A 23,445-nucleotide genomic window follows, 5' to 3' on the forward strand; every position below is an offset into this window, starting at 1 on the left:
CTACAGCACTCCCCGGTTCTGTGGAATAACAAAAACAGCGAAGGAGTGAGAGAACGAGTTTTATTTCTGGCCTGGATAATTTCTGTTTGGTTTTTGGTTTGTTGGGTTTTTTTTTATTTTATTTTAAGTGAATTGAATGTGCTTTGCCAACATAGAATATCGTTGGGTGCAGGTCCATTTGGGGAATGGCACTCGCAGTGGAGGAGAGGCGAGAGATGGGATGAGAAGCGTGTGGGCTTTGGGAGGACTTCTCTAGGGAGCTGAGGAAATTCGTGTTTGTGTGTGTCTGCATCCCTCTGTGCACAGTGCCATGGCTGCACTCTCTCCTGCTTCAGGGAAAGCTTTACTATTTTCTGTATTTATTTGTTTGTCCCTCTAGGGTGATATAATTGCGTACTGGGAGGCACAGTCACTTCATTAAACAATGAGCTTTTGAGGGGCAGAAACTTTCTTCCAAGGTAGCCTCACCTGGTCAGGATTTACAGCTGCTCTTCCAATAGAAGTACTATCCTAAGTAGTTCTGCTGTCTAAAAGTCAGACATGGACTTTCAAAACTGGTTCACATTCATTCATTCATTCATTCATTCCTTAGCATTTTTTAGTGATGAAAATCTTTACAGACTTTGGTCCGGGGGCTCTGCCTGCAGAAGACCCGTGTGGGGTGGGGCGTAGAGCACCAGGGCTTTGGTGGCACAGTACCATTTTGCACTGAGGTCATTCCCAACCCAGATGTTGCCCTGAAAACTTTGTCCTTCTTTATATGACATTCATTCTGTGGAGGAAGCTTGTATGGAGCTTAACTGTCCAGAGACACATACTTGTGAGCCTTTCAAATATGTCTTTTTTTTGTCATGAAGTAGGTAGGTATGGTCAGCGCTTCTTGACATGAAAGGCTTTGGGGACTGGGGGATCTTCATGGGCAGAGGGATATTTTTTTCTCACTCTGCAAGCAAAGCCAGATCTTTCCTCTCCCACATCCTCCTCTTCACATCTGCATTCTCCTCTAGACCTGGAAGAACGCGAAGGGACTTGGCAGTGATCATTATCTCTCACTAGCCCGTGGCTACGTTGCCTTGTTCAGGTCAGAAGTGAGCCCTTCTGTGTAAATAATCTCCACAGGATCTGAGAGAAATAAAAATGACAGTAGGAATGTGCCCCTCCATTAAAAACTGAGCGTGCTGAGGGAATGCTGGTGTTTTGCAGGAAGGACTGAACCAAGGAGCCTGAAGACCATGGAGGGCGACTGTCTGAGCTGCATGAAGTACCTGATGTTCCTTTTCAACTTCTTTATATTTGTAAGTATTAAGAATCTGCTCTCTCTCTTGAAGCCTCCTATTTCCAGCAGCCTGCTGCTCCCCAGCAGGATAGGCTGGGATTTGGTCAAGTTGCCATGGTGCACAACATCCCCTTGGCTTTGCACTAGCAAGAACTGAGGGGTTTGCAGCACCCAGTGATGCTCAGATATTCAGAAAGGCAGCACAGTGGTCACTGTTGGCTGAGTTATTCCTGTCCTTGGACAAGGGAGGCCAGAGGGAAAGCTGGAACTATAGTGTACGTGGCCCGTCTTTGGATGGCAGAAGAAATTGTTCCACCCTCAAGACCTGGGTGCCCTGCTGAAGTTTTCCCTAGGAAACTCAGGCATTTTCATACCACATAAGGAGTCACTCCTGGTCACCCTGTTGCTCTTGACTTTGACAGGAAAGGTGGGAGCCTCCAACCACCCTAGACTGGTGGTGGTGGGTTTCCTGTCCCCTGGGGATGTGGCAGCAGCTGGAGAATCGGTCTTTCAGCGTTAGGGAGGGAGTAAGCGGTAGAGGGATGTGTCGAGGAAGAAAGGTGCTTTTTCTGCAAATGTTTCGTGTAGAGAGGAAGAGATGCTAAGAGCAGCATGGCAGCAGCCACCTGCTCAGCAGTGAGTATGTGTCACGGAGAAACACAAATTCTCCAGGTGAACACTTGATCAGAAGATAGCAGTGACTCCAGTTTCCCTGCAGCAGTTGTTTTATCTTACTCAACCTGGAGCTCTGTGTCCAGCTCTGGAGTCCTCAGCACAGGAAGGACATGGACTTGTTGGAACGGGACCAGAGGAGCCCACAAAGATGATGAGAGGCTGGAGCACTTATGCTGTGAGGACAGGCTGAGAATGTTGGGGGGGTTCAGCCTGGAGAAGAGAAGGCTCCAGGGAGACCTTAGAGCCCCTTCCAGTCCCTCAAGGGGCTCCAGGAGAGATGGGGAGGGACTCTGGATCAGGGAGGGGAGCCACAGGACAAGGGGGAATGAAAAATGGGAGATTTAGACTAGATATTAGGAAGAAAAAATGGGAGATTTAAACCAGATATTAGGATGTAATTCTTTGCTGTGAGGGTGGTGTGACCCTGGCCCAGGTTGCCCAGAGAAGCTGTGGCTGCCCCATCCCTGGAGGGGTTCAAGGCCAGGCTGGATGGGGCTTGGAGCAACCTGGTCTGGTGGGAGGTGTCCCTGCCCAGGGCAGGGGGTTGGAACTGGATGATCTTTAAGATCCCTTCCAACCCAAACCATTCTGTGATTCTGTGTTGACCTGTCCCCCTCTCTCTCCTCTCCCTGTGCCCTTGCAGCTGGGAGGAGCGTGCCTGCTGGGAGTGGGGATCTGGGTGATTGTGGACCCCACAGGTTTTCGAGAGATAGTGGCTGCCAACCCTCTGCTCTTCACGGGGGCCTACATCATGCTGGCCATGGGAGCGATGCTCTTTCTGCTGGGTTTCCTCGGCTGCTGCGGGGCCATCCGGGAGAACAAATGCCTCCTGCTCTTTGTAAGTGTTCCTTGTCTTTTCTGTTGGCCTTTAGTGTTTCCCAAGAACGGGGGTGACTGCATAGTCGATGCTATAGTAAGTGCATGAATAGGTGTATGTTATTTAGCCATTATTCCTTTAAATAAATAGGTTTCGGGCACTTTTACATGCAGCTAGAAATACAGAGAATTTGCTTCTTCCCTGTACCAGTCTTGAGCCTGATGGATATGGAGTCTGTGGAGTGTATTTTGACTTTGTTAAGCTTCGTTTTAAAATGATCTATTTTTGTTGGTTTGGGGTTTTTGGTTTTGTTTTTTTTCTTTTATAAAGTGACCAAAATCGATTCCCTCTTGCCCAACCCAAACCCCCCAGCTCCACTTGTGGATTCATTCCTTACTGGTTTGCAACAAAGCAGAGGGAACACATTTTTGTTAAGCTTTGTTTCAAAATTATCCTATTTTTGTTGGTTTGGGGTTTGTTTTGTTTTGTTTTGTTTTTTTTACTTTTATAAAGTGACCAAAATCGGTCCCCTCTTGTCCACCCAAAACCCCCCAGCTCCACTTGTGGATTCATCCCTCACTGGTTTGCAACAAAGCAGAGGGAACACATAGAGCAAAGCATCAGTGCAACATTGGCAGAAATGGTGGCCTCACGTCGCGGCTCTCAGCAGCTGGTCACTCCCCAGTACAGCCTGCTCTGCTCCTAAAATCAACCAGATTTTCTTATCTTTGGGCAATTTCCCCCCTGAATGATAGGGTTAAATTTCAGCCCACGTGGGCGACGAGTACTATTTGCAAAGAATAGTACTTGCAATTCTAAAATAAGCCATTTTTGACCTCTACCGTAAGTTGAGACTGCAGGGTTTCCAGCCATTACCTCTTAACTGGAGAAGGCATTACTAGTAATGTGTCAAAATGCAAAGATCATTATTTTTATTTTTGTCAAACGTGACCTTTTGTTTCTCCCTCTGGCTCTGGTGGGTTTTTTCGTTTGTTTCTTGGTTTGTTTTTTTTTTTTAAATCTTGATCTTACCATGTTTTGTTATGATTGTATCTTGTGCAGCTGCTTCACAGTGCAGAAGAGGCTTGTCTCTAACCTTAAACATGACAGGAAAGTCCACTTTTTTTGACCATTAAACTGTTTTTTCCTAGAGATGAGCCTGGCTCCACTGAGATAAATTCTCTCCGGCACTTGGCTCGCCCACCCCTTGAATTCATAGCCTGCTCATTAAAGCCCTTTTTTTGGAAAGCATTGTGAGTTTGAGTTTTAGTGACTCGTGTCAGAAGGAAATCAGAAAACCAAATGTATCGCCTTTGAAGTCATGGAGATCTGCCCAGAGGAACCTAATAAAATGCAAAGGATCAGGCCCAACGAGCCTGAGGTTACTTCAAAGCTTGTCCCTGTCGGTTTAAGAAACTAAAAGTTAATGTTTGATGAGAAGTATTGATTGTCAGTGAATGGGAGAACAGCATTTTCAGCTTGGACCATGTCTGCTGCGTACGGGCTGGGGACTTGGCTAGAAGAAGGGAGCTCTGGGCCATGCTCTTTCCTGATTTAACATCGTAGAGTTACATCATGGTTTGAACGTTCCTCCTGGTGTTTTAGTTACACTCTAGACCAGGAGAAGCTCTAAAAGTCTGGATGAGGAATTAGCATTCTGCTTTGATCAGGTCTTCCAGGGATTGTGGTATCCAAGTCAGCTTCATGAAACGGCCTGCCATCTCATGTCAGTGAAGCAATTCCTGCTTTTTTTTTGGGGGGGAAAGGGGGCACACCAGCTGATGTTAAAACACCTAAAACATCTGTGAAACCAGGAGTCTGATGGGAGTAAGTGTTAGGTGTTGAAAAGGCGAACCATTGGTGAGTGTATATAGCCCAAGAGCCTGGGGACATCCTCCAAAACAGAGAGCGTTAGGCGTTGGGGGTCAGGGGGGGAGGATGTGTGGTACTTGGGAACAAGTTGCTGGATCAAATCAAGTCCACTTACCAAGTTGTTAAAGAATTGACGAGCTGCAGAGCTGCTCGAGTGAGACTTCAGCACGATGCATAATGTATATCCGAAGCTTTTAGTCCAAATGTAAACAGAAGATAGAAGGGATGAGACGGATGCACAGATGCGTGTTCTCGAGGTTCTGGCTCCTGTGTCTGCAAGGACTTTCATTTTTCATTGAGCTGCCTGTCTTTTGGTAAAAAACATTCTGTGGAATCTAACATGTCGCATAAAGCACAAGCGTTTCTGGATTTCCCAACATTTGGACTTGGCTCACAAAAAGCAACAAACGTTGGCCTGCAAATCAGACACTGAATAACTTCTGGATTGTCCTGAAGGCCCTCTGACTGCAGAAAGAACGCCATAAAAATCAGAATCCAAAGTGCTGTTGAGCCTACAGCATTTCACCACAGGACTGGACTCCACTTTGTGACAAGAACAGTCGGCGTTGGCTTTGTTTGGCTGAGTTTTGAGTGTAGACATCCTGTTTTGTACTCCTTTAAAATGGGTGCAGTAGCCCCCAGGACTTTTCAGCCTGGAAACGTGGGGTCCTATGTGCTGCTCTCTCTGGAAGAGCGTCGCTGAAACGGGAACAGGAGCCAAGTTGTGAACAAGAAACGTGAAATGTTGAGTTGTGGGAACTTCTGCTGAACCTGGAACCACCCCCAGGAGCTGAGGCAGGAATTTTGACCAACGTGGAAGACCCCCCAGCTCCTCGAGATGTTCACCTTGGATGTGGGGGTTACCCGTGTCCACGTGGGGGTCTCAAGCATGAATTTGAACGTGAGGCTGACAAACCAGTTGGCTGTTCTCTCGTATTTTGGTAATCAATTCAATTTTGGGAGGCAAAACATAATAAGCAGATTTTGACTCTCCTTAAAATGCAGAATGGGAGCAAGTTCTGAAACACTGATGATCCGTCGTCTTCTTCGTCTCATCAGCCTTAATGGCTGCTCGTGGGGTTTTTTTTTTTCTACAGTAACTGTTAGAAATCTGTAACGCAGACTGCACAATGTAAGTGTGAATCAGTTTGGGAATGATAATGAATCTTATCAGAGATAATCTGGGAATGGCTGCTTCCACTTCTGCACAGACCTGTGCTGGAGCCTGGGTGAACATGTGTCTCCCAGTAATCAGTAAATGAAATGCAATTAGCAGGGCGATGGGATTAATCACTTGATCACCACCTTAGACCTCTTAGTGACTACGCTGAGATCCCTTGATGGATGATGATGTGAATTTGCAAAGCAACGTTCATTCTCATCACTTGTTCTTTGCCCTCCTGTGGTGAAATTAAAAACAAAACAGTCTCTGAGCAGGGAAAAAAAAAAAAAAAGCCACTGCAGAAAACTCCAGCAGTAAGAATAAATTATAGAGTTAACTAGTTCAGCAAAATCCAGCATTCCGTTGGCAACCGGGAGTCCCTGCTCTTCTGACTCTTCTTGTTCCAGGCTTCAATAACCCCCTCACACACACACACACACACACACACACACAAAAACCCAACCATCCAGACTTCTCTTGTGTCTGTTTCTGCTTGTTGCTTCAACCACCTTCATCGGTCCCATGTACCACATGTTTATTGCCCTCCACGTGATGCGGTTGTACCGAGTTCTCTCTTCACTCCTGTTTTTCTCACGGGGTGCCAAAACCTGAGTTTGTTTCTAAACGTTCACTCCGTTTTGTAAAATAATCTCTGAATCTCCGGCTAATTCTTGGGATCCTTTAATTTTAGAAGAGCTGACTTTCAAGTGGTGATTTCTCTTTATGGCTATAAGGACATAAAAAATGTCCATCTAGTCCAGACTTACGGTTCCCCAAGCCCACTATTTTGTCTCCAAGAATGGAAATAAATGCCACTTTGGGAAAGGATGTGAACCTGGCCACTTTCTGCTCTCTTCCATAAGAGTTCCTCAACACCACCATTTGTTGTGCTAAGGATGTTAGAAGGCACCTCCCTGCCCGTTCCTTTCACTGTTTGTGTTGGAATGAAGCAGCATCAAACTCGCGTGAGGCATCAACGTAATTGAGAATCGGTCCCAAGGACAGGCTGAGTCCTGAGCTCTTTGATCATAGTCATCTAGGTTGGAAGGGACCTTCAAGATCATCTAGTCCAACCATCAACCCAACTCTGACCAAAAAAACCCCATCACTAAACCATGTCCCCCAGCACTATGTCAACCCATCTTTTGAACACCTCCAGGGATGATGTCCCTGAGTGCTTTCCTGCTCTGGGAGATATGTTCCCTTCAACATTCTTTTCCTCTCTCCTTGAGTTTACCAGTTTTCTGTTGCCTCCAGGCAGTAGGGTCTGAGGTGGGAGCCCCGCAGGAGCCTTGGTGCTCATCCCAGGCAGGAAAGCCTCTACAGCACCTGAATGCTCTGGAGAGACAAGATCCTGGGGGCAGCTCCTTCACAACTCAGCATCACTCTCTGTGGGGATGGAGACCTCTTCAGCACATCTGATCTACCAAGGCACGGTGAATCGCTCAGGCTTGGTAGCATCACAGGAACAAGATGCCTTCCACGAGACTGAAGACCAGCCTCTTAGACCAAAGCAGCAGAAGGTTGCAAGGGCAACAGGATGAAAATACAGTTCCAGCTTAAACTGAGAACCACGTGCCTCTCTGTTCTCACTCATCTTCCCTAAAATTATGATGACATAAGTGTCACGATTTTACTTCAGGCTGGATGCCTGGTTCTCTTTTGCTGCTACTCAATCTGCTGGCTGTTGCTTTCTGTCAACGTGCCCTTAATTTAAGGCCATGGATACACACGCTTTGGGTGCTGTATGAGAGATGGATGATACTTGCATAATCAAATTAAAACGAGGATGGGGTGTTACCAACTTTCTGTAGAGGTCCTGCATGGTTAATACTTAACTGAGTGCAACCCCATTGTGTGGAGGGAGGTATTAATCATGGCTGGTTTTGTCCTGAAATGCAGAATACTCTGAAAAGAGGCCATTTTTTGGTCACAGGTATGAATATTTGAGTATGTGTCCCACCACCTCCTTCCATGCAAAAAGAGCCATGAGCATATTACTGTAAAATTGGTGATGTGTGGTCAGTGATGTGTGTGCCTGTGTGTGTCAGGACAGTTTAACCCTGTACAAGCATCTATAAAATCGTAAACTTTCTTTTCCATCAAAGCAGGCTAATTTTTTTTTAATTATTTTTCTTTTTGCATCTTCTCTCTCCCAGTTCTTCATGTTTATTTTGCTGATCTTCCTGGCGGAGCTTTCAGCTGCCATCCTGGCTTTTATCTTCAGAGAAAATGTGAGTATCCTACAGCGGGCAGACTCTTGAACCCCGGTGGGATGGTACCCAGCTGGAGGACAGTGTTAGATGGTGGCTGACTCCTCTGTAGAGCAAAACTGTTGGTTCCAAATACCCACAACCCTGTTTCGTTGCTACCCTCCACCTGCAGAACTCCCAGCAGGGCAGTGAGTGCTGGGGGGTGGACACTGGGGGGCTACTTCCATCCTGAAGTTTTTAGAGTCTTCCCGATGCTTTTGCAGCCAAACCAGCTGCACATTCCATCAGAGAGAAGTTTTATAATATGGCACACTGAAGTTAAAAGCAGCTCTTTTCCTTTTTTTCAATATAGCATGTGTTTAATATTAATGTTTAATAGTGGAGCCTCCTGTTTTCCCAACAGAGCCAATGCTTGGTCCACAGTGAAAAAACTCTCCTGTACTCTAGTCGTATTCCTTCTTGAATTTTCCTCTCAATGCTGCTTGTGAGATGCCCCTCCTGGCCTGCCCTGTCCTGTTTTGAGTCCCATCAGTGGACTCCTTGCGTATTGCCCTGCTTACAAGTTTCTGGTCCTTTTCTCCACAGCTTCATAGAATCATAGAATTTCCCAGGCCGGAAGGGACCTCCAAAGGCCATCTAGTCCGACCCCCCCGCAGTCAGCAGGGACACCCCCAACTAGACCAGGTTGCCCAGGGCCTCGTCGAGCCTCTCCTTGAATATCTCCAGGGATGGGGCCTCAACCACCTCCCTGGGCAACCTGTTCCAGTGCTCCACCACCCTCACAGTGAAGAACCCTCTCCTGATCTCCAATCTAAATCTGTTCCCCTCCAGCTTGAAGCCATTGCCCCTCGTCCTGTCACTGCAGGCCTTTCTAAACAGGTTCTCCCCAGCCTTCCTGTAGGCTCCCTTCAGGTACTGGAAGGCTGCTATTAGGTCTCCCCGGAGCCTCCTCTTCTCCAGGCTGAACAACCCCAGCTCCCTCAGCCTGTCCTCGTAGCAGAGGTGCTCCATCCCCCTGATCATCCTTGTGGCCCTCCTCTGGACCCTCTCCATCAGGTCCGTGTCCTTCTTATATTGAGGGCTCCAGACCTGCACACAATACTCCAGGTGAGGTCTCACCAGAGCAGAGTAAAGTGGCAGAATCACCTCTCTGGACCTGCTGGCAATGCTTCTTTTGATGCAGCCCAGGATGCGATTGGCCTTCTGGGCTGCAGCTGCACACTGCCTGCTCATGTCCAGCTTGGGCAGTGGATGTCCCCTTTCTCTACTCTGATGCTGTGCGTGTTATTATGTGGCCAGCATCCCTCCCCTATGCCACTAGTAACCTTTAACTATACTAGTGTAAGCACTTGTTTGATTCTCTAACCAGCAAGGGTTTGGGATGGTCTTTTTCGTGGTCCCACACGTGCAGGAAGAGCCTGACCGAGCCAGGTCCAACCTTCTCAAGTCAGCCCATCTTTGCAATAGAGCCATGGCTGTGAAAAAACATTGGCCAGCAGAGAAGGTCACTTGCCACTGTATTTATCTTGTTTGTTTGTTTGCCCTCTGCCAGTAGGGAGAGAACATACAGTACATTCCCTGTGCTGAACATGAGCTTAGAAGGGCCATGGTATAATGATGATTTTCTTGAGCCAGGATATAATTTTCATTTTATTTATATAAAAAGATTGTGATAAGCGAAGAATCAAGGCTTGGGAAGCTCAGAGCAGGACAGTGCAGTGTCTGTGCAGTAGGATGATCTCAGGGGGAGATCATGAGAGGATTATTTTTTTTTCCCTTTATAAGCTGGTGGACTTTTGTTTTTTACCTGAGCTCTGAGGGCAGTGGGGAAGGGAGGGCACTCTGCAGTGAGTGGGTGCCCCATTCCAGCTTAAGCTTTGAGACTGGTCCTCACAAGGACGGCTTCTGCTCCATTGATGGGTCACAACATGGTGGGGTCTGGTGTGTCCTGGTCATTACAGCCCTGCTGGAAACTGGTGAAACACAAGGAGCTTGTGGGGTCACTTCGAGTCCTGCCTGTAGGGTGATCTCTTCCCTCCATCACCAGGATGCTTGTGTCTTGCTTCTGGGCAAAGTATCAGTGTCTTCTGCTCCCATCAAAGCTGTGGGACGCGTGAGGACACGCTACCTTGCAAAATAAGGTCGTGGTGGTTATTCTGGACTTCCATGGCATCTGGCGGTGTTTTGTGAGATAAGGCTTGTAAGGGGAACAAAATCCTCTCTTTCCTGAGCTTCTCTCCTTGCTTGCATCAGCAGGTTCCCACTCTGTCAGAATGACTGACAGGAAAGGCTTAAATGGGAGGGAGTGAAGAACGTCAGATCCCAACATAGCTGGAGATGGCTCCGTGCAGGAGTTAAACTCAGTCTGAAAACTCTGGTGGTTTGTTCTCTCCTCAGGTTTCTTCTGAAAAACAAAACCACCAAAAAACCAAGCACACCACCCTCGTTTTGCTGGTGCTATATATTATGGTGGAAGCTCCTCTGGTTTGTTAATTATTGTGGCTAGTTTTGCTGTCATCTTTGGGTCAGGGTGAGACTGGACGGCCAAACAGGTTGTCCATGGGGACAGTGACTGTCCCTCAGTGAACCCGTGTAAAGAAGAAGTCCTCGTAGTAGCAATTTAAGGTCAGGTTGAGATGAGCTTTTCTCTTCCCTGCAACACAAGTGGCTTTCAAGGCAGGTGAACCTGGTGAATGCACATTTAGGCAACTTAAATTTCTTGGAAACTTACCAAGTTAGGTTCCTGTGGTGGTCATTGCACCAGCCCACGTGGCTGTGGCCTCTCTGGGTGTATAAAAATGAGCAGAAAGAGAAAGATACACTCTTATCTGTTCACTTTCCGGATAATGTTCAGTGCAGCTTTCTCTTGTGTTGTGTGTTACATCCAAACCAGCTCCCAAACACCCGGCAGACTTGAATTATTAATAGCTGAGAGAGTGAAAGAAATTAAGAGACAAAAATAAGGGAGAAACGAGATGTTTTCTGCTGAGATTTGACATGAGAGGAAGAGTCAGTGGAGCAGAGCGTGGGGTGTGGGAAAAGGGGTATTAGTGGTGGTGAGCTACTGAGATCTGCAAGTCCAACTGGACCCTCAAAGAACTATTTAAAAGCAGCTGTGGGAAAGCCAGAGCTTCTCTTCCTTTGTAAAGGACGTTTTGGAGGGTTGAGAACCCTTTTCATCTGCAAGACCCACTCCCATAAAGTAACATCTTCCAGGAACAACAGAGAGAGGTTGGGGAAGAGGTTGGAACATAAGAGACTTGTGTTCACAGAATCACATGGGGTTGGAAGGGACCATCTGGAGATCATGCCTTGCCAGTGCAGGTCCACCCAGAGCAGGTTGCACAGGAACGTGTCCAGGTGGGGTTTTGAATGTCTCCAGAAAAGGAGACTCCACCACCTCCCTGGGCAGCCTCTTCCAGAGCTCTGCCAAAAAACATGCACTGCCCATCCCTCAGTTAGGAAGCTGGAGTCTCATAGGTGGAAAACACCATGGAAGGAAGAAGTGGAGGATTGTGACTGGTGCCCAAGCACTGCACTGGCTCAGGGACGTTGGGATGCTCCTGGCAGATGCAGATGGACAGGAGTATCTCCATGAAGCCAGCTTCTTGCATGGCATTCCTTGGCCCAGTGAGGAGAAGGAATGACGTGACAAGGATGGTGAGGGGTCTGGAGAATAAGTCTTATGAGGAGAGGCTGAGGGAACTGGGGTTATTCAGCCTGGAGAAGAGGAGGCTGAGGGGAGACCTTATTGCTCTCTACAACTCCCTGAAAGGAGGGTGTAGAGAGGTGGGGGGCGGTCTCTTCTCCCAAGTCACAGGCGACAGGACGAGAGGAAATGGCCTCAAGTTGCGCCAGGGGAGGTTCAGGCTGGATATTAGGAAAAATTTTTTCACCGAAAGGGTTCTCAGCCATTGGAATGGGCTGCCCAGGGAGGTGGTTGAGGCCCCATCCCTGGAGGTGTTCAAAAGATGGGTTGATGTAGTGCTGGGAGGTATGGTTTAGTGATGATGCTCCTTGTTTGTTGTGTGGGTGTCTATTTTTGTCAGTTAGGTTGATGGTTGGACAAGATGATCTTTAAGGTCCCTTCCAACCTAGAAGATTCTGTGATTCTGTGATACACATGAGAAGGCTGTCACCTTCCTGGCCAGTGCCACCGTGCCTGTGTTGTACAGAAACACCCTTTTTTTTCGTAATTCCCTTTCATCTGGCTCTAGTAAGCCCAGCCAAGCTAGTTTTTGAGCCAGTTTGACAAAAAAACAAGAAGTCCCACTTCATTCACTTGGCACATAGACGTACACGTGCGTGTGCTTTTTCTCTGCTGGAGATGTTCCCCCCGACAGAAGAGCTAGAAAAAAACCACAGCTCTTTATTTGTTCACGACTGTGGCTGGCAGAACTGTGTTGTGAGAAGCGTGTGAGAAGATCTGGGTGTTACCAGTAGGTCCCTTGCTCCCTTCTTGCTGTGGTGCTCCAATGTGCAACCACCTCATCGGCGCCCTTACGAGGAGGGGGGAATCGTGGCCACGTGAGCAGGACTCTCCTACTGACTTTCATCCTCCTCTCTTGGCAAGTTTTTAAAAGAAGAAAGATGCTTCTGCTGATTGATTTTCTTTTTTTTTTCTTTCTCTCCTTCTCCCTCCTTCTCCCTCCTCCTCTCTCTCATTATTTCTTTCTCCCTTTCTTTCTCCCTTCCTCTCTTTCTCTATTTCTTTCTCTCTTTATTTCTTTCTCCCTCCCTTTCTCTCTCTCTTTCTCTATTTCTTTCTCCCTTTCTCCCTTTCTCTATTTCTTTATTCCTTTCTCCCTTTATTCCTTTCTCCCTTTATTCCTTTCTCCCTTTATTCCTTTCTCCCTTTATTCCTTTCTCCCTTTCTCTGTTTCTTTCTCTGTTTCTTTCTCTGTTTCTTTCTCTGTTTCTTTCTCTGTTTCTTTCTCTGTTTCTTTCTCTGTTTCTTTCTCCCCCTTTCTCCCCCTTTCTCCCCCTTTCTCCCCCTTTCTCCCCCTTTCTCCCCCTTTCTCCCCCTTTCTCCCCCTTTCTCCCCCTCTATTTCTTTCTCCCTTTTTCTCCCTCCTTTCTCCCTCCTTTCTCCCTCCTTTCTCCCTCCTTTCTCCCTCCTTTCTCTCCCTCCGCAATACACACATTTTTCTGAGCTTCAGATGCTCGGGACAAATAGTTTAAGAGCAACAAAAGTGGGATCAGTTATTTTCCTGGCAAACTCACCCTTCCAGCACTAGGCTTTGCTTTAAGCCAAGTCTCGTAAAAATCACACACAAACTCCGAGCGGTTTCCTCTGGGGTTGCTGCTGTCAAAATAAAGGTTTCGCTTTATGTTTAAGTGACTCTTTTGTTTTAGGCCCCGCCAAAGGCAATCGGCTGGGGTTATTACCAATGGTAATATCGGTTTCAAAGTCCGGGGTAGGATGCTGCCTGGGTAAAGTACGCAGAGAAAGGGAAGGAAAGAGGATTATTGGAGAATAAATCTTATGAAGAATGATTGAAGGAGCTGGGGCTGTTTAGTTTGAAGAAGAGGAGGCTGAGGGGAGACCTCATCACTCTCCACAACTGCTTGAAAGGACACTGTAGAGAGGTTGGTGCTGGTCTCTTCTCACAGGTAATTAGCAATAGAGCAGGAGGGAACGGCTTCAAGCTGCACCAGGGTAGGTTTAGACTGAACATTAGGAAACAATTCTTCACAGAAAGAGTGGTCAGAGACTGGAACATGCTGCCCAGGGAGGTGGTTGAGTCACCATCCCTGGATGTGTTTAAGAGTCTTTTAGATGTGGGGGATACGGTGTAGGGGAGAACTTTGTAGAGTAGGGTTGATGTTTGGACTCAATGATCCCAAGGGTCTTTTCCAACCTGAGCGATTCTATGAAAGGAGAACACTGAGGACATATTTCAGCATCTTCTAACCTGACCTTCTTCCAGTGTGCCAAATTCCCAAAGGAAAAAACCATGCCCTCTGGTATTTTAATATTCAGAAGGAAGAAACGGGTTAATATCTTGTCTCATAAAAGTGATTTAGGAATTTAGCAGCGTATCTAATTGAAAGGTAGTGAGATTGAGCTACCTGCGTCATTCAGGTCTTGGTGACAAAGTTTTAGCCAGTATTGATTTATTTTGGCCTTAGTTTGCATTTGTAAAAGAGAAGTTGGTATTAAGTTGTATTCGGGGGTCTTTGAAGGAGTCGTCGCAGTCTTCTCTTCTTTTTTTTTTTTTTTCTTCCTTAAATTTTGTGGTACAGTTACAAAGGAAACGATTTTGTGCTCGTGCTTTTGTGCCCACCCATGAATCTCCTACGTGTGTATGAGGGTGTGCGAAAACGATTTTGTGCACGTGCTTTTGTGCCCACCCATGAATCTCCTACGTGTGTATGAGGGTGTGCGATATTTCACGTTGCGTATCGTGAACGTGGAACCAACTCGTAGCTGTCTGTGGCATCTGTATGAACAGGAGAGAAAAAAAAATTGGGTTCTTTTTTCAGGCAGATCATTCCTGATCCGTCTGTGGCAGCTGTATGAACAGGAGAAAAAAAAAATTTGGTTCTTTTTTCAGGCAGATCATTCCTGATCCTGCAAATATGCAACCTTAGAGCAGTGCTGGATCCAGCTGAGTCCAGCCTCCTTCGCTGGGGCTTTGCGGCAGCTCATAACACGAATCCACAGTGTATTTGGGAGAAGGGACCACACAAGTCAAGACCTCTTGGGAACCTGAAAAGGGGATTCCTTGAAGTTTTCATCCTGACACAATAGAAGGGCAACCAGATTGAATCAGGGCGTTCAGTTTAACAAGGGTATTGAGCTCGTGTATTTATGAGTCCTCCCAAGAGTGAGCCTCAGTAAATGTAATTTCAAGGTGTCTCACTTTTTTGAGAAGACTCTGAGCCAAAGGGTTCGTTCAGTTTTTCTATTTTCCTGTAAATGTAAACAGGAGTAAATGAAATTCCATTCCTTTATATCGTTGACCTTAGGAAAAAATATTTAAATAATCTAAACGCTGGAAATATAAAGAGGATTTTTTTTTTTTTTTTTTACTCCACGTGTGTGGGTTAGTTTAGGTAAATCTAAAGCACTGTCAGGGAAATGGTCTTTTTTTCCCCTCATTCATAAGTTGACTCGAACACGTCACATTCACTACATGTTTTTTACTTCCTTTTTGTTCCCAGAAAGTTTCATATTAGGGCTTCATTCTGCTTTCTGACATGTGGAAGTAAATTCAGAGCGGTTCCCCTGCCGTTCGTAGGAAGTTAGCTGGTTTAAAATGAAAAGTGAGGGGAAAACCATGCTTTGATTGCAGACCTCGTGAAGATTAGTAAGTTAGACTACTATTTGGGTGTGGATTTGAAGATCTTCCTAAAATCTGTTTTGGTCCTGTTTCGACTTAGGGAACACTTTCAAATAGTGCTGAAAATTTAAAAAAAAACAGCTGGCCTTTAAGTGTAAAGTTAAGTGTAAAGTTGTAAAATCTTAACACAATCATTCAGTCCCTGATTTTTTATAAGCAACAGTTTTATTCTACGGGTACCACTCGCCCTGGATAAAGCTATGATTCAGCCAGTGGCTTTTCCCATGTTAGTCCTCTGAGGTTTGCCAAAAAAGAAAAGAACCAAACCAACCAAGCAACCAACCAACCCCCAAGGGGAGGTTTGGGAAGCGCTTGGGGATGGTTGTTGGTAATAACCTTGACTTTTCCACCCGTCTGTGCGTTTCAGCTGACCAGGGAGTTTTTCACCAAGGAGCTGAAGAAGCACTACCTGAGGAACAACGACACGGACGTCTTCTCTTCCACCTGGAACTCTGTGATGATCACAGTAAGTCACACGTGGTTGACATGGCGTTGGCCAACACCCTCAATCTCACCCAGGGCCAGCCTCCTTCATCCAGTGTCCCTCATGGTGTGTTTTCAGTGTGGACATATTGGCCATCAAAATTGACTGTCATGGGAACTGGAGGAGTTGTTATCTGCTACAGGTGGTTCCGTAGGGGTGTGTGTACATCCACAGACGTGCAGTCAGTGCTCAGGGCAGCCCACGGTGTCTCCATCCCTCCAGGGGTGAAGAAGGGGATGCCAGGCTCTGCAGATGAAAAGTCAATTCTAATCTTAAAAGAAGAAGTTGATTGCTGCCCTTCGTGCTGAATCAGGACTTTAATAAAGACGTTTCCTTTGGCTGACTGAAAGGAGACAGAGCCAGAGTATGACTTGAATCCTTAAAAAGGGCCTGACTTGAATCCTAAAAAGGGACTTCAGTTGAATCACCCAGCAGAGCCTTTGAGCAGCAGCAGTCCTGACCATGAGCCGAGGGGAGAAGGGGTGGTTGGGAGCCAGGATTGTGCTGCTGGCTCCTTACAGACTGGCTGGGTGTTCTCAGGAAAACCATTGGGGATGCGCTCCCCAAGGCCCGTGTAGTTTGTGGCAATATTCCCAGTGGTACCTCAGAGTCTACAGGACAACATGGGAACAGTGGGGCTTGGGTAAAAAGGCTTTGGTGAAACACAAGCTCCGAGGTACAAGCACGACTCACTTCTTTGGAAACAACAGTTGTGTTGTCTCTGCTGTGACTGAAGCTTTTCACAGAAAAGCTTTCGGGCATTGGAACAGGCTGCCCAGGGAGGTGGTTGGGTCACCATCCCTGGATGTGTTTAAGGGACGTTTAGATGCAGTACTGAGGGATATGGTGTGGGGGAGAACTTTGTAGAGTAGGGTAGATGGTTGGACTCGATGATCCCAGGGGTCTCTTCCAACCTAGATGATTCTATGATCCCTACAAGAAGAGGTCTTTGCTAGATTTCTCGTATCTGTTTTCAGGGCAGAGTGTCAGCTCTGGATCCCTACAAGAATAGGTCTTTGCTAGATTTCTCATATCTGTTTTCAGGGCAGAGTGTCAGCTCTGTCTCCCTTTCTTCTCCGTGCCCTCTCCCTCCCTAGTTTGCCTGCTGTGGGGTGAATGGACCGGAAGATTTTGAAGCTGTCCCTCATCTTGCCTACTCTCCTTTGGAACCGGCGATACCTGAGGCTTGTTGTCAACGAGAGCTCCAGAGCCGGGAAGGGATGTTTGTCAACAGGGAAGCCTGTCTCACGGGCATCGAGAGGTTTCAGAACCGACAGGTAAGGGAAGCTCAACACTGGGAAAAGGAGTTTCCCAGTGGGAAACACCATGGCTGGGTGGTCCTGGGTAACGAGGCCAGCAGGTCCCACCATCCCGACTGTAGCTCACTTCCTAATCACACCTCTGCTGACAGCTTTTGGAGTCACGGCGTATTGTCTGGTTTTGAAAACCCCCTTCCATTGTGTGCGCTGCCAAGTCCATCAGCAGAAGCACAAAGATTTTTCCCAAGGGGTTGAGAGGTGGCGTGGAAATTTGTGTCAGCTTTTGTTGTGTTTCTGAAGGTTAGGACTCTCTCTGATAGTCCGTGAGGATGGGATGTAGTTGGCCCTTACTGGCTGTGGTGGTGGCTCCAGTTTAGTTCACAAAGACTCCTCGCCACCAAGAGATCAAGGGTTAAACAGCCACAGAAAACCATGTCTGTTTCCCAAGGGGGGAAAATGTTGGAAAGCTGCATTTCCCCGTTCCTTTCCTCTTTAGGATAGAAAAAGGGCATCTCTTTTGCCAGGCCTCTTGACTTGGCAATTTTTTCCCAAGACAGTTGAGCACAATGTCATAGAATTATACACTGGTAGAATGGTTTGGGTTGGAAGGGACCTTAAAGATCATTGAGTTCCATCCCCCTGCCCTGATGGGGGGTCCCACTAGACCAGGGTGCTCAAAGCCCCTTCCCCCTGCCATGGCGGGGGGTCCCGCTAGACCAGGGTGCTCAAAGTCCCTTGGATCTGCTCACCCTCCTCTCAAGGCCTCACCTGTTGGGTCTGCTCACCCTCCTCTCAAGGCCTCACCTCGAGGGCTGTGGTCAGTTCTGGGTCCCTCACTACAGGAAGGACATTGAGCTGCTGGAGCGTGTCCAGAGAAGAGCCACCAAGCTGGTGAGGGGTCTGGAGAACAAGTCATCCGAGGAGAGGCTGAGGGAACTGGGCATGTTTAGTTTGGAGAAGAGAAGGCTGAGGGGAGACCTCATTGCCCTCTACAACTACCTGAAAGGAGGGTGTTGAGAGGTAGGGGTTGGCCTCTTCTCCCAAGGGAATAATGACAGGAGCAGAGGGAATGGTCTGAAGTTGGGGCAGGGGAGGTTTAGATTAGATATTGGGAAGAATGACTTTCCTGAGAGGGTGGTCAGGCCCTGGAACAGCCTGCCCAGGGAGGTGGTGGAGTCACCATCCCTGGAGGTAATGAAGAAAAGTGTGGATGTGGCACTTCAGGACATGCTCTAGTGCCTGAGATTGTTGGGTTGTGTTTGTTTGTGGGGTTGTTTCTTTTTGGGGTTTTTTTTGGGGGGGTTTTTTTTGGTTGGTTGGTTGTTTTTCGGGGGGAGTTTGTGGGGGTTTTTGGGGGTTTTTGTGTTGGTTTTTTTTGTGTTTGGACTCGCTGATCTCAAAGGTCCCTTCCAACCATGAAGATTCTCTGATTCTTTGTAGCCAGCTGAGTGGGGCGTCCTCAGAGTTGGGTTAAGGTTGGAGTTCTGGCAAGCACCCAGACATACTGCCGCTAGGCTGTGGATGCTTTTCCCTGAAAATTGGGTTGAAATGTGGCCAGAACGGAGCTGCTGCTGAGCGGTTTCTTGTTGACAAGGACGTGGTTTTCACAGCCTGGTTACAGCCCCCCTGGCTCTGCCTCGTGAGTGGGTCCCCCCTGCGCTCTCCCTCGTTCCCCCTGGTTTTGTCTCACTCCCCATGAGCAGGGTCTGGCATGGGCACCAGCATGTTGTCCTGGCTGTGCTGTCTTTGCATTTTCTTTGTTTTTATTTTGGGGTGGAAATTAAAAATCAGGTGATTTGGAACACCCCAGCAGTATGGATGGGGTTGAATGTCTGTGTGTGAAGTACGTGCTCAGTGGGGAGGCGAGCTCCTTTTTATGTTGGACAAACTCTGGTCTATTTTAATTTTTACGTGTGACCTTTACATTTGAGGAGATCCAGAGAAGGGCGACAAAGCTGGTGAGGGGTCTGGAGAATAAGTCTTATGAGGAGAGGCTGAGGGAGCTGGGGTTATTCAGCCTGGAGAAGAGGAGGCTGAGGGGAGACCTTATTGCCCTCTACAACTCCCTGAAAGGAGGGTGTAGAGAGGTGGGGGTCGGTCTCTTTTCTCAAGTCACAGGCGACAGGACAAGAGGAAATGGCCTCAAGTTGCCCCAGGGGAGGTTCAGGCTGGATATTAGGAAAAATTTTTTCACTGAAAGGGTTCTCAGCCATTGGAATGGTCTGCCCAGGGAGGTGGTTGAGGCCCCATCCCTGGAGGTGTTCAAAAGACAGGTTGATGTAGTGCTGGGAGGTATGGTTTAGTGATGATGCTTCTTGTTTGTTGTGTGGGTGTCTATTTTTGTCAGTTAGGTTGACAGTTGGCCGGGGGGTTGGAATTTTAGGCTGGGAGAACTGATGTTGGGATATTTCCTGGCCAATTTCCAGAAGCATCCTGAAATCTTTGTGCAGGATCTACCTGTTAATTCTATAAATGACGTTAAGAGGTGATGGTGGCTACGCTGCATAAGAGGAGGGATTGCTGTGGTGCGTGGCCCTGAGTTTGTAGTGAAATTAATTCTCCTGTGTCCAGAAGATCAGCAGGTGTTCATCCGTGCTCCTTTGGGTGAAGGTGCCCAGGTGTACCTCTGGGTCTGACGAGGGCTCTGCTGTGAGGACAAGGCCATGTGCTGCTCAGCTGTGTCTCACCACCCTTTGTCCTTCCTAGGGCTGCTACACTGTCATCCTGAACTCCTTTGAGACCTACGTGTACCTCGCAGGAGCCCTGGCCATCGGCGTCTTGGCCATTGAGGTACTTTCTGTTGCCCAACTCAAAGAGGAGCGAGCGTGGGTAGATGTCCAGCAGTGAAGCCAACGGGGAGGTCCTCCCCTGTGCCAGGGGAAGCTGCCCCTGCCCAGTCCCAGCGAGTTACCCACTCCTGGGTTGTCCTTTGCCACCAGAGGCAGGGAGATGACGGGTACTGTGGGCCTGCAGTGCCGCCTCGTGTCGGCCCCACCACGGAGCTCACCGCTGACCACGGGGGCTCTGGGGGACCCCACCTCCTGCCCTGGGGCTCCTCATCGCAGCAACACCCCCCCGTCAGGCTGTCACTTGGTGAAAGTGTTCAAAAATGCTTTAAAAGCTTCTTGTTAGAGCCTGAAACTATTGGCTCCCGGAGCATTGCCCTCACCCCAGCGTTGGCATCTGGCTCTTTGGGGATGTTTCTGAGGAACGGTCTTCCACCAGACACCACGTGAGCCTGGAAGCCATGGTCCCTGCTCTCCCCAGTCCTGTGCAAAGGAGGAGGAGCAGGGCAGAACCCCAGCAGCCCCCCATGGATGCCCCGCTGTGCCCACTCCGGGCAGTGGGAATGGTGTGGAGAGCAGGGATAGCAGAGCTTGTGGCACCCGGGGTGGTTTGGGAATGGAGCCAGGCTGCTGCTGCAGCCACAGGCACTTCAGGGGAAGGAGGAGAAGGGGTCGCCTTCAGGAATAAAGCTTTCCCCCTGGGTGGTGGGAAGGGTCCCCCTCTCTTTGCCACTGACTGCCAGGGAGGAGGGAGTGATGGGAGTGGTCCTGGGGCCAGGGGATGGCTTTACAGATCTCCTGGAAGATGCAGCTGACTCTGGTGGTGCTCTGTTTTGTTTTTGCCCTCTTCTCTCTCCCCCCCCTTCCCTACCTTCCAGTTGTTTGCCATGATCTTTGCCATGTGTCTCTTCCGAGGGATCCAGTAAGACATGAACCACCACGTTCCCCACGTACTCAGAAGAAAGAAGGAAAATCAGAAGAAACGAAACCTGGAAACACCCAAAAAAAAAAAAAAAAAAAAAACTTTTATTTTTTTCTGCACACTAAAGACTGAATTGCAACTTTGAATTTTTTTTTTTTTTAAGGAAAAAAAAAAAAAAAGAGGGGTTGTAATATATGAATGACCAAAAGGATTGTACTTCAGGGGCTGGAACTTTGAGGTGATGTGCACTACACTGTACACGGGACCCTTGCCCAGAGCCACCCGCAGCAGCCGTGGGGCAGGAGCCCAGCACAGCTGATTGCACTAGAGAGGGATGGAGCCGGCGGGGACGAGCCAGGAGGATGAGCACAGCCCCCTCTCCTGCCAGGCCCTGCCTGCCCTCCCCAGCTTCATCCTGTTTGAGACAGCGAAGGACTGGAGGACACCCCCGCGGGGACTGGATAAAGCAACGGGTTGGCCCAAGTCTGTGACTGTCCAGGTGGGTTCGAGAGGAGTCGCGGTGGCTCGGCTCAGAAGCAGGTTGCTTTTCTATTTCTGGCTTTAATGCCCAGCCACGGAATGAAAACACAACGTTTTTGGGTGCAAGCTTTGCCCCCGTCACCTGGAACTTCTCGGAGAAGGCAGGCACTTCGGTGAGGTTGGCTTTTTTCTGGAGCCCCAGGCAGGAGTGGTCTCTCTCAGCGATGGGACTCGGCTAAGGCTGGCTGATGGTCAAGAGTTTGGTGCCTAACTTTCTGTTTTTACTAAAATTTACTGTTCTTTGTTGTGGAAAAGAAAGAGAGGTAATAGTTCCCTGCTGTGCTCCCATCTCCTGGGACAAATAATGGCTCTGGTCAAGAATCTATCGATAACTGCTGCCTTCCTGGGAAGGGGAGGAGATAGTGGTTAGATCTTGATGGCCTTTGCCTTTCCCTTCATACTTGCAAAAAAAAAAACCAAAAAAACCAACAAAAAAACACGCTTTGTGGTGCTCTGTTAGCATAAAAACTTGCAGTGGATTCCTACGGTGCTTTCCAGCCTTAGGGGGAGTCCCAGGTGTGGTGCTGGATGGAGGAGGCTGAGGTTTGTCAGCTGGTCTTGTTGAAGAGTCTCACGGCGACGTTTCTCCTGGGAGGGTTTCCCCCAAGATCCTCCCGTGGGCTCCTGATGAAAGCTTCAAGTTGGAATTGTTTTGGGTGGGAGTGGTTCCTCCCTAGAGAACGGCCTGGTGTTTCACTAACGCTGTCATCTGCTGAACCGTTTGGATGTGGAGATGCCCAAGGACTGGACCTTAGTTGGAGATGAAGATGGGACCGGTGGGGCCCCCGGTGGGCTCCAGGAGCACCCAAGGCACAGCCCAACCACCAGCTGCACCTCCAGCCCTCGTGGTTATCATCGACCCGGACGCGTCACTGGTTTCTCTTCCTCTGGAAGCCTCAACCCCTGTTGCCTTAATTGTTCATCTGGTCACTCCCCGACCCCAAACTCATTGATGGGGGGGGACAACGACAGAAAGGGCCATGGTTTCTTGTTTAGCTTAGGGCTTTTTACAGATTTTTATAGGCTCGCATTATGGAGCACTTTTATATGGGCTTAAACCAGCAAGAGCTGGGAAGGAAGGGGAGGGGGCAGAAGGCAGGAGTGATGAACCTCACGCTGGTTTTGGCAGCAGCAGATGCCCTTTGCCTGGCTGTTCCCTGGGGCTGGGACCAGGTTGGGGAATCAGGATTTTAAGAGGCATTAGAGCTTTTTCAGGCTTCATCCGAGAGCAGCAATTTGCCCGTCAGCAGGAGAAGGGCTCGGCAGGTAGAGCTGACCCCCCTGCCAGGGCCACCATCAGCATATTCCACAAGAGAGGGGGAGGCCAGGGCTGCTGAGCGGCCTCAGATGTTGTATTAAATCCCATGGAAAGCTTTGCTGAACTAGTTCCTTCTGCATCTGCTTCTGGTGAGGTGTTTTAACATTAAATCCTGGTTGTTTAATGAAGGAAAGCACGTTTCGCTAGCGGGAACCCAGCAGTATTTCTGCTCAAGAGCAGGTGCTGTGCTTAAAGAGAGGGAAAAGATGAAAAAAAAAAAGACCTGTTGCATCTCCTCATCTTGCAGAGAAGGGTTTGAGCAGGAGGAGACCTTATCTGGTCTGCTTCTGCCTCGGGAGCTGGTGTCCACAGCTGTCCCAGGGGAGGAGCAGCCCCAGGAGCAGCAATGGTCCTTTGGCTGGAGGTGAGTGAGAGAAGCACAACTGCCTCTCCTTAGCTCCATAATTCTTTTTGTTCCCCCCTTCCTTTTCCCCTCCGTTTATTCTGCAAAGCCCTGGCTGCTCTCAGGGTAAAACCTGGAAGGTGAACACCCTGATTTGTGGGTGGTGGGTGGCTGAAGGAGGGGAGGGAAAGAAAAACAAACAAACAAACAAAAACCAACAAAAAAAAGGCCCTTAAAGCCTTTTTCTGCCACCGGTGGCACGAGGGAAAAGCTGTCAGAGCTGGGGGGGGGACTGGACCAAAGCAGACAGAGTGCCAAGTCATAAATACACATGCCCAAAGCAGGATCTCTGCTGCCTTGTTCCTCTTTGGTTTCCCCAATTCTGTATTTAACTGTTTTGCTGGTTTTTATCTTTCTCACCATCCCTCTGTC

General features: G+C 48.4%; 1 protein-coding gene across 1 annotated transcript; it reads left to right on the top strand.

Annotated features, from left to right (window-relative positions):
* The first annotated feature begins 1,022 nt into the window (after positions 1 to 1,022).
* TSPAN18 (tetraspanin 18) lies at positions 1,023 to 20,926 on the top strand. The gene is made up of 8 exons (XM_014950166.1): positions 1,023 to 1,081; positions 1,204 to 1,295; positions 2,595 to 2,789; positions 7,962 to 8,036; positions 15,729 to 15,827; positions 16,943 to 17,122; positions 19,811 to 19,894; positions 20,769 to 20,926. Exons 2-8 carry the CDS (start codon positions 1,233 to 1,235, stop codon positions 20,814 to 20,816), a joined length of 744 nt encoding a protein of 247 aa, XP_014805652.1. The 5' UTR covers positions 1,023 to 1,081; positions 1,204 to 1,232; the 3' UTR covers positions 20,817 to 20,926.
* Positions 20,927 to 23,445: the final 2,519 nt, after the last annotated feature.

Source organism: Calidris pugnax, unplaced genomic scaffold (assembly GCF_001431845.1).
Source record: "Calidris pugnax isolate Ruff unplaced genomic scaffold, ASM143184v1 scaffold68, whole genome shotgun sequence".
In the NCBI taxonomy this organism is placed as follows: domain Eukaryota; kingdom Metazoa; phylum Chordata; class Aves; order Charadriiformes; family Scolopacidae; genus Calidris; species Calidris pugnax.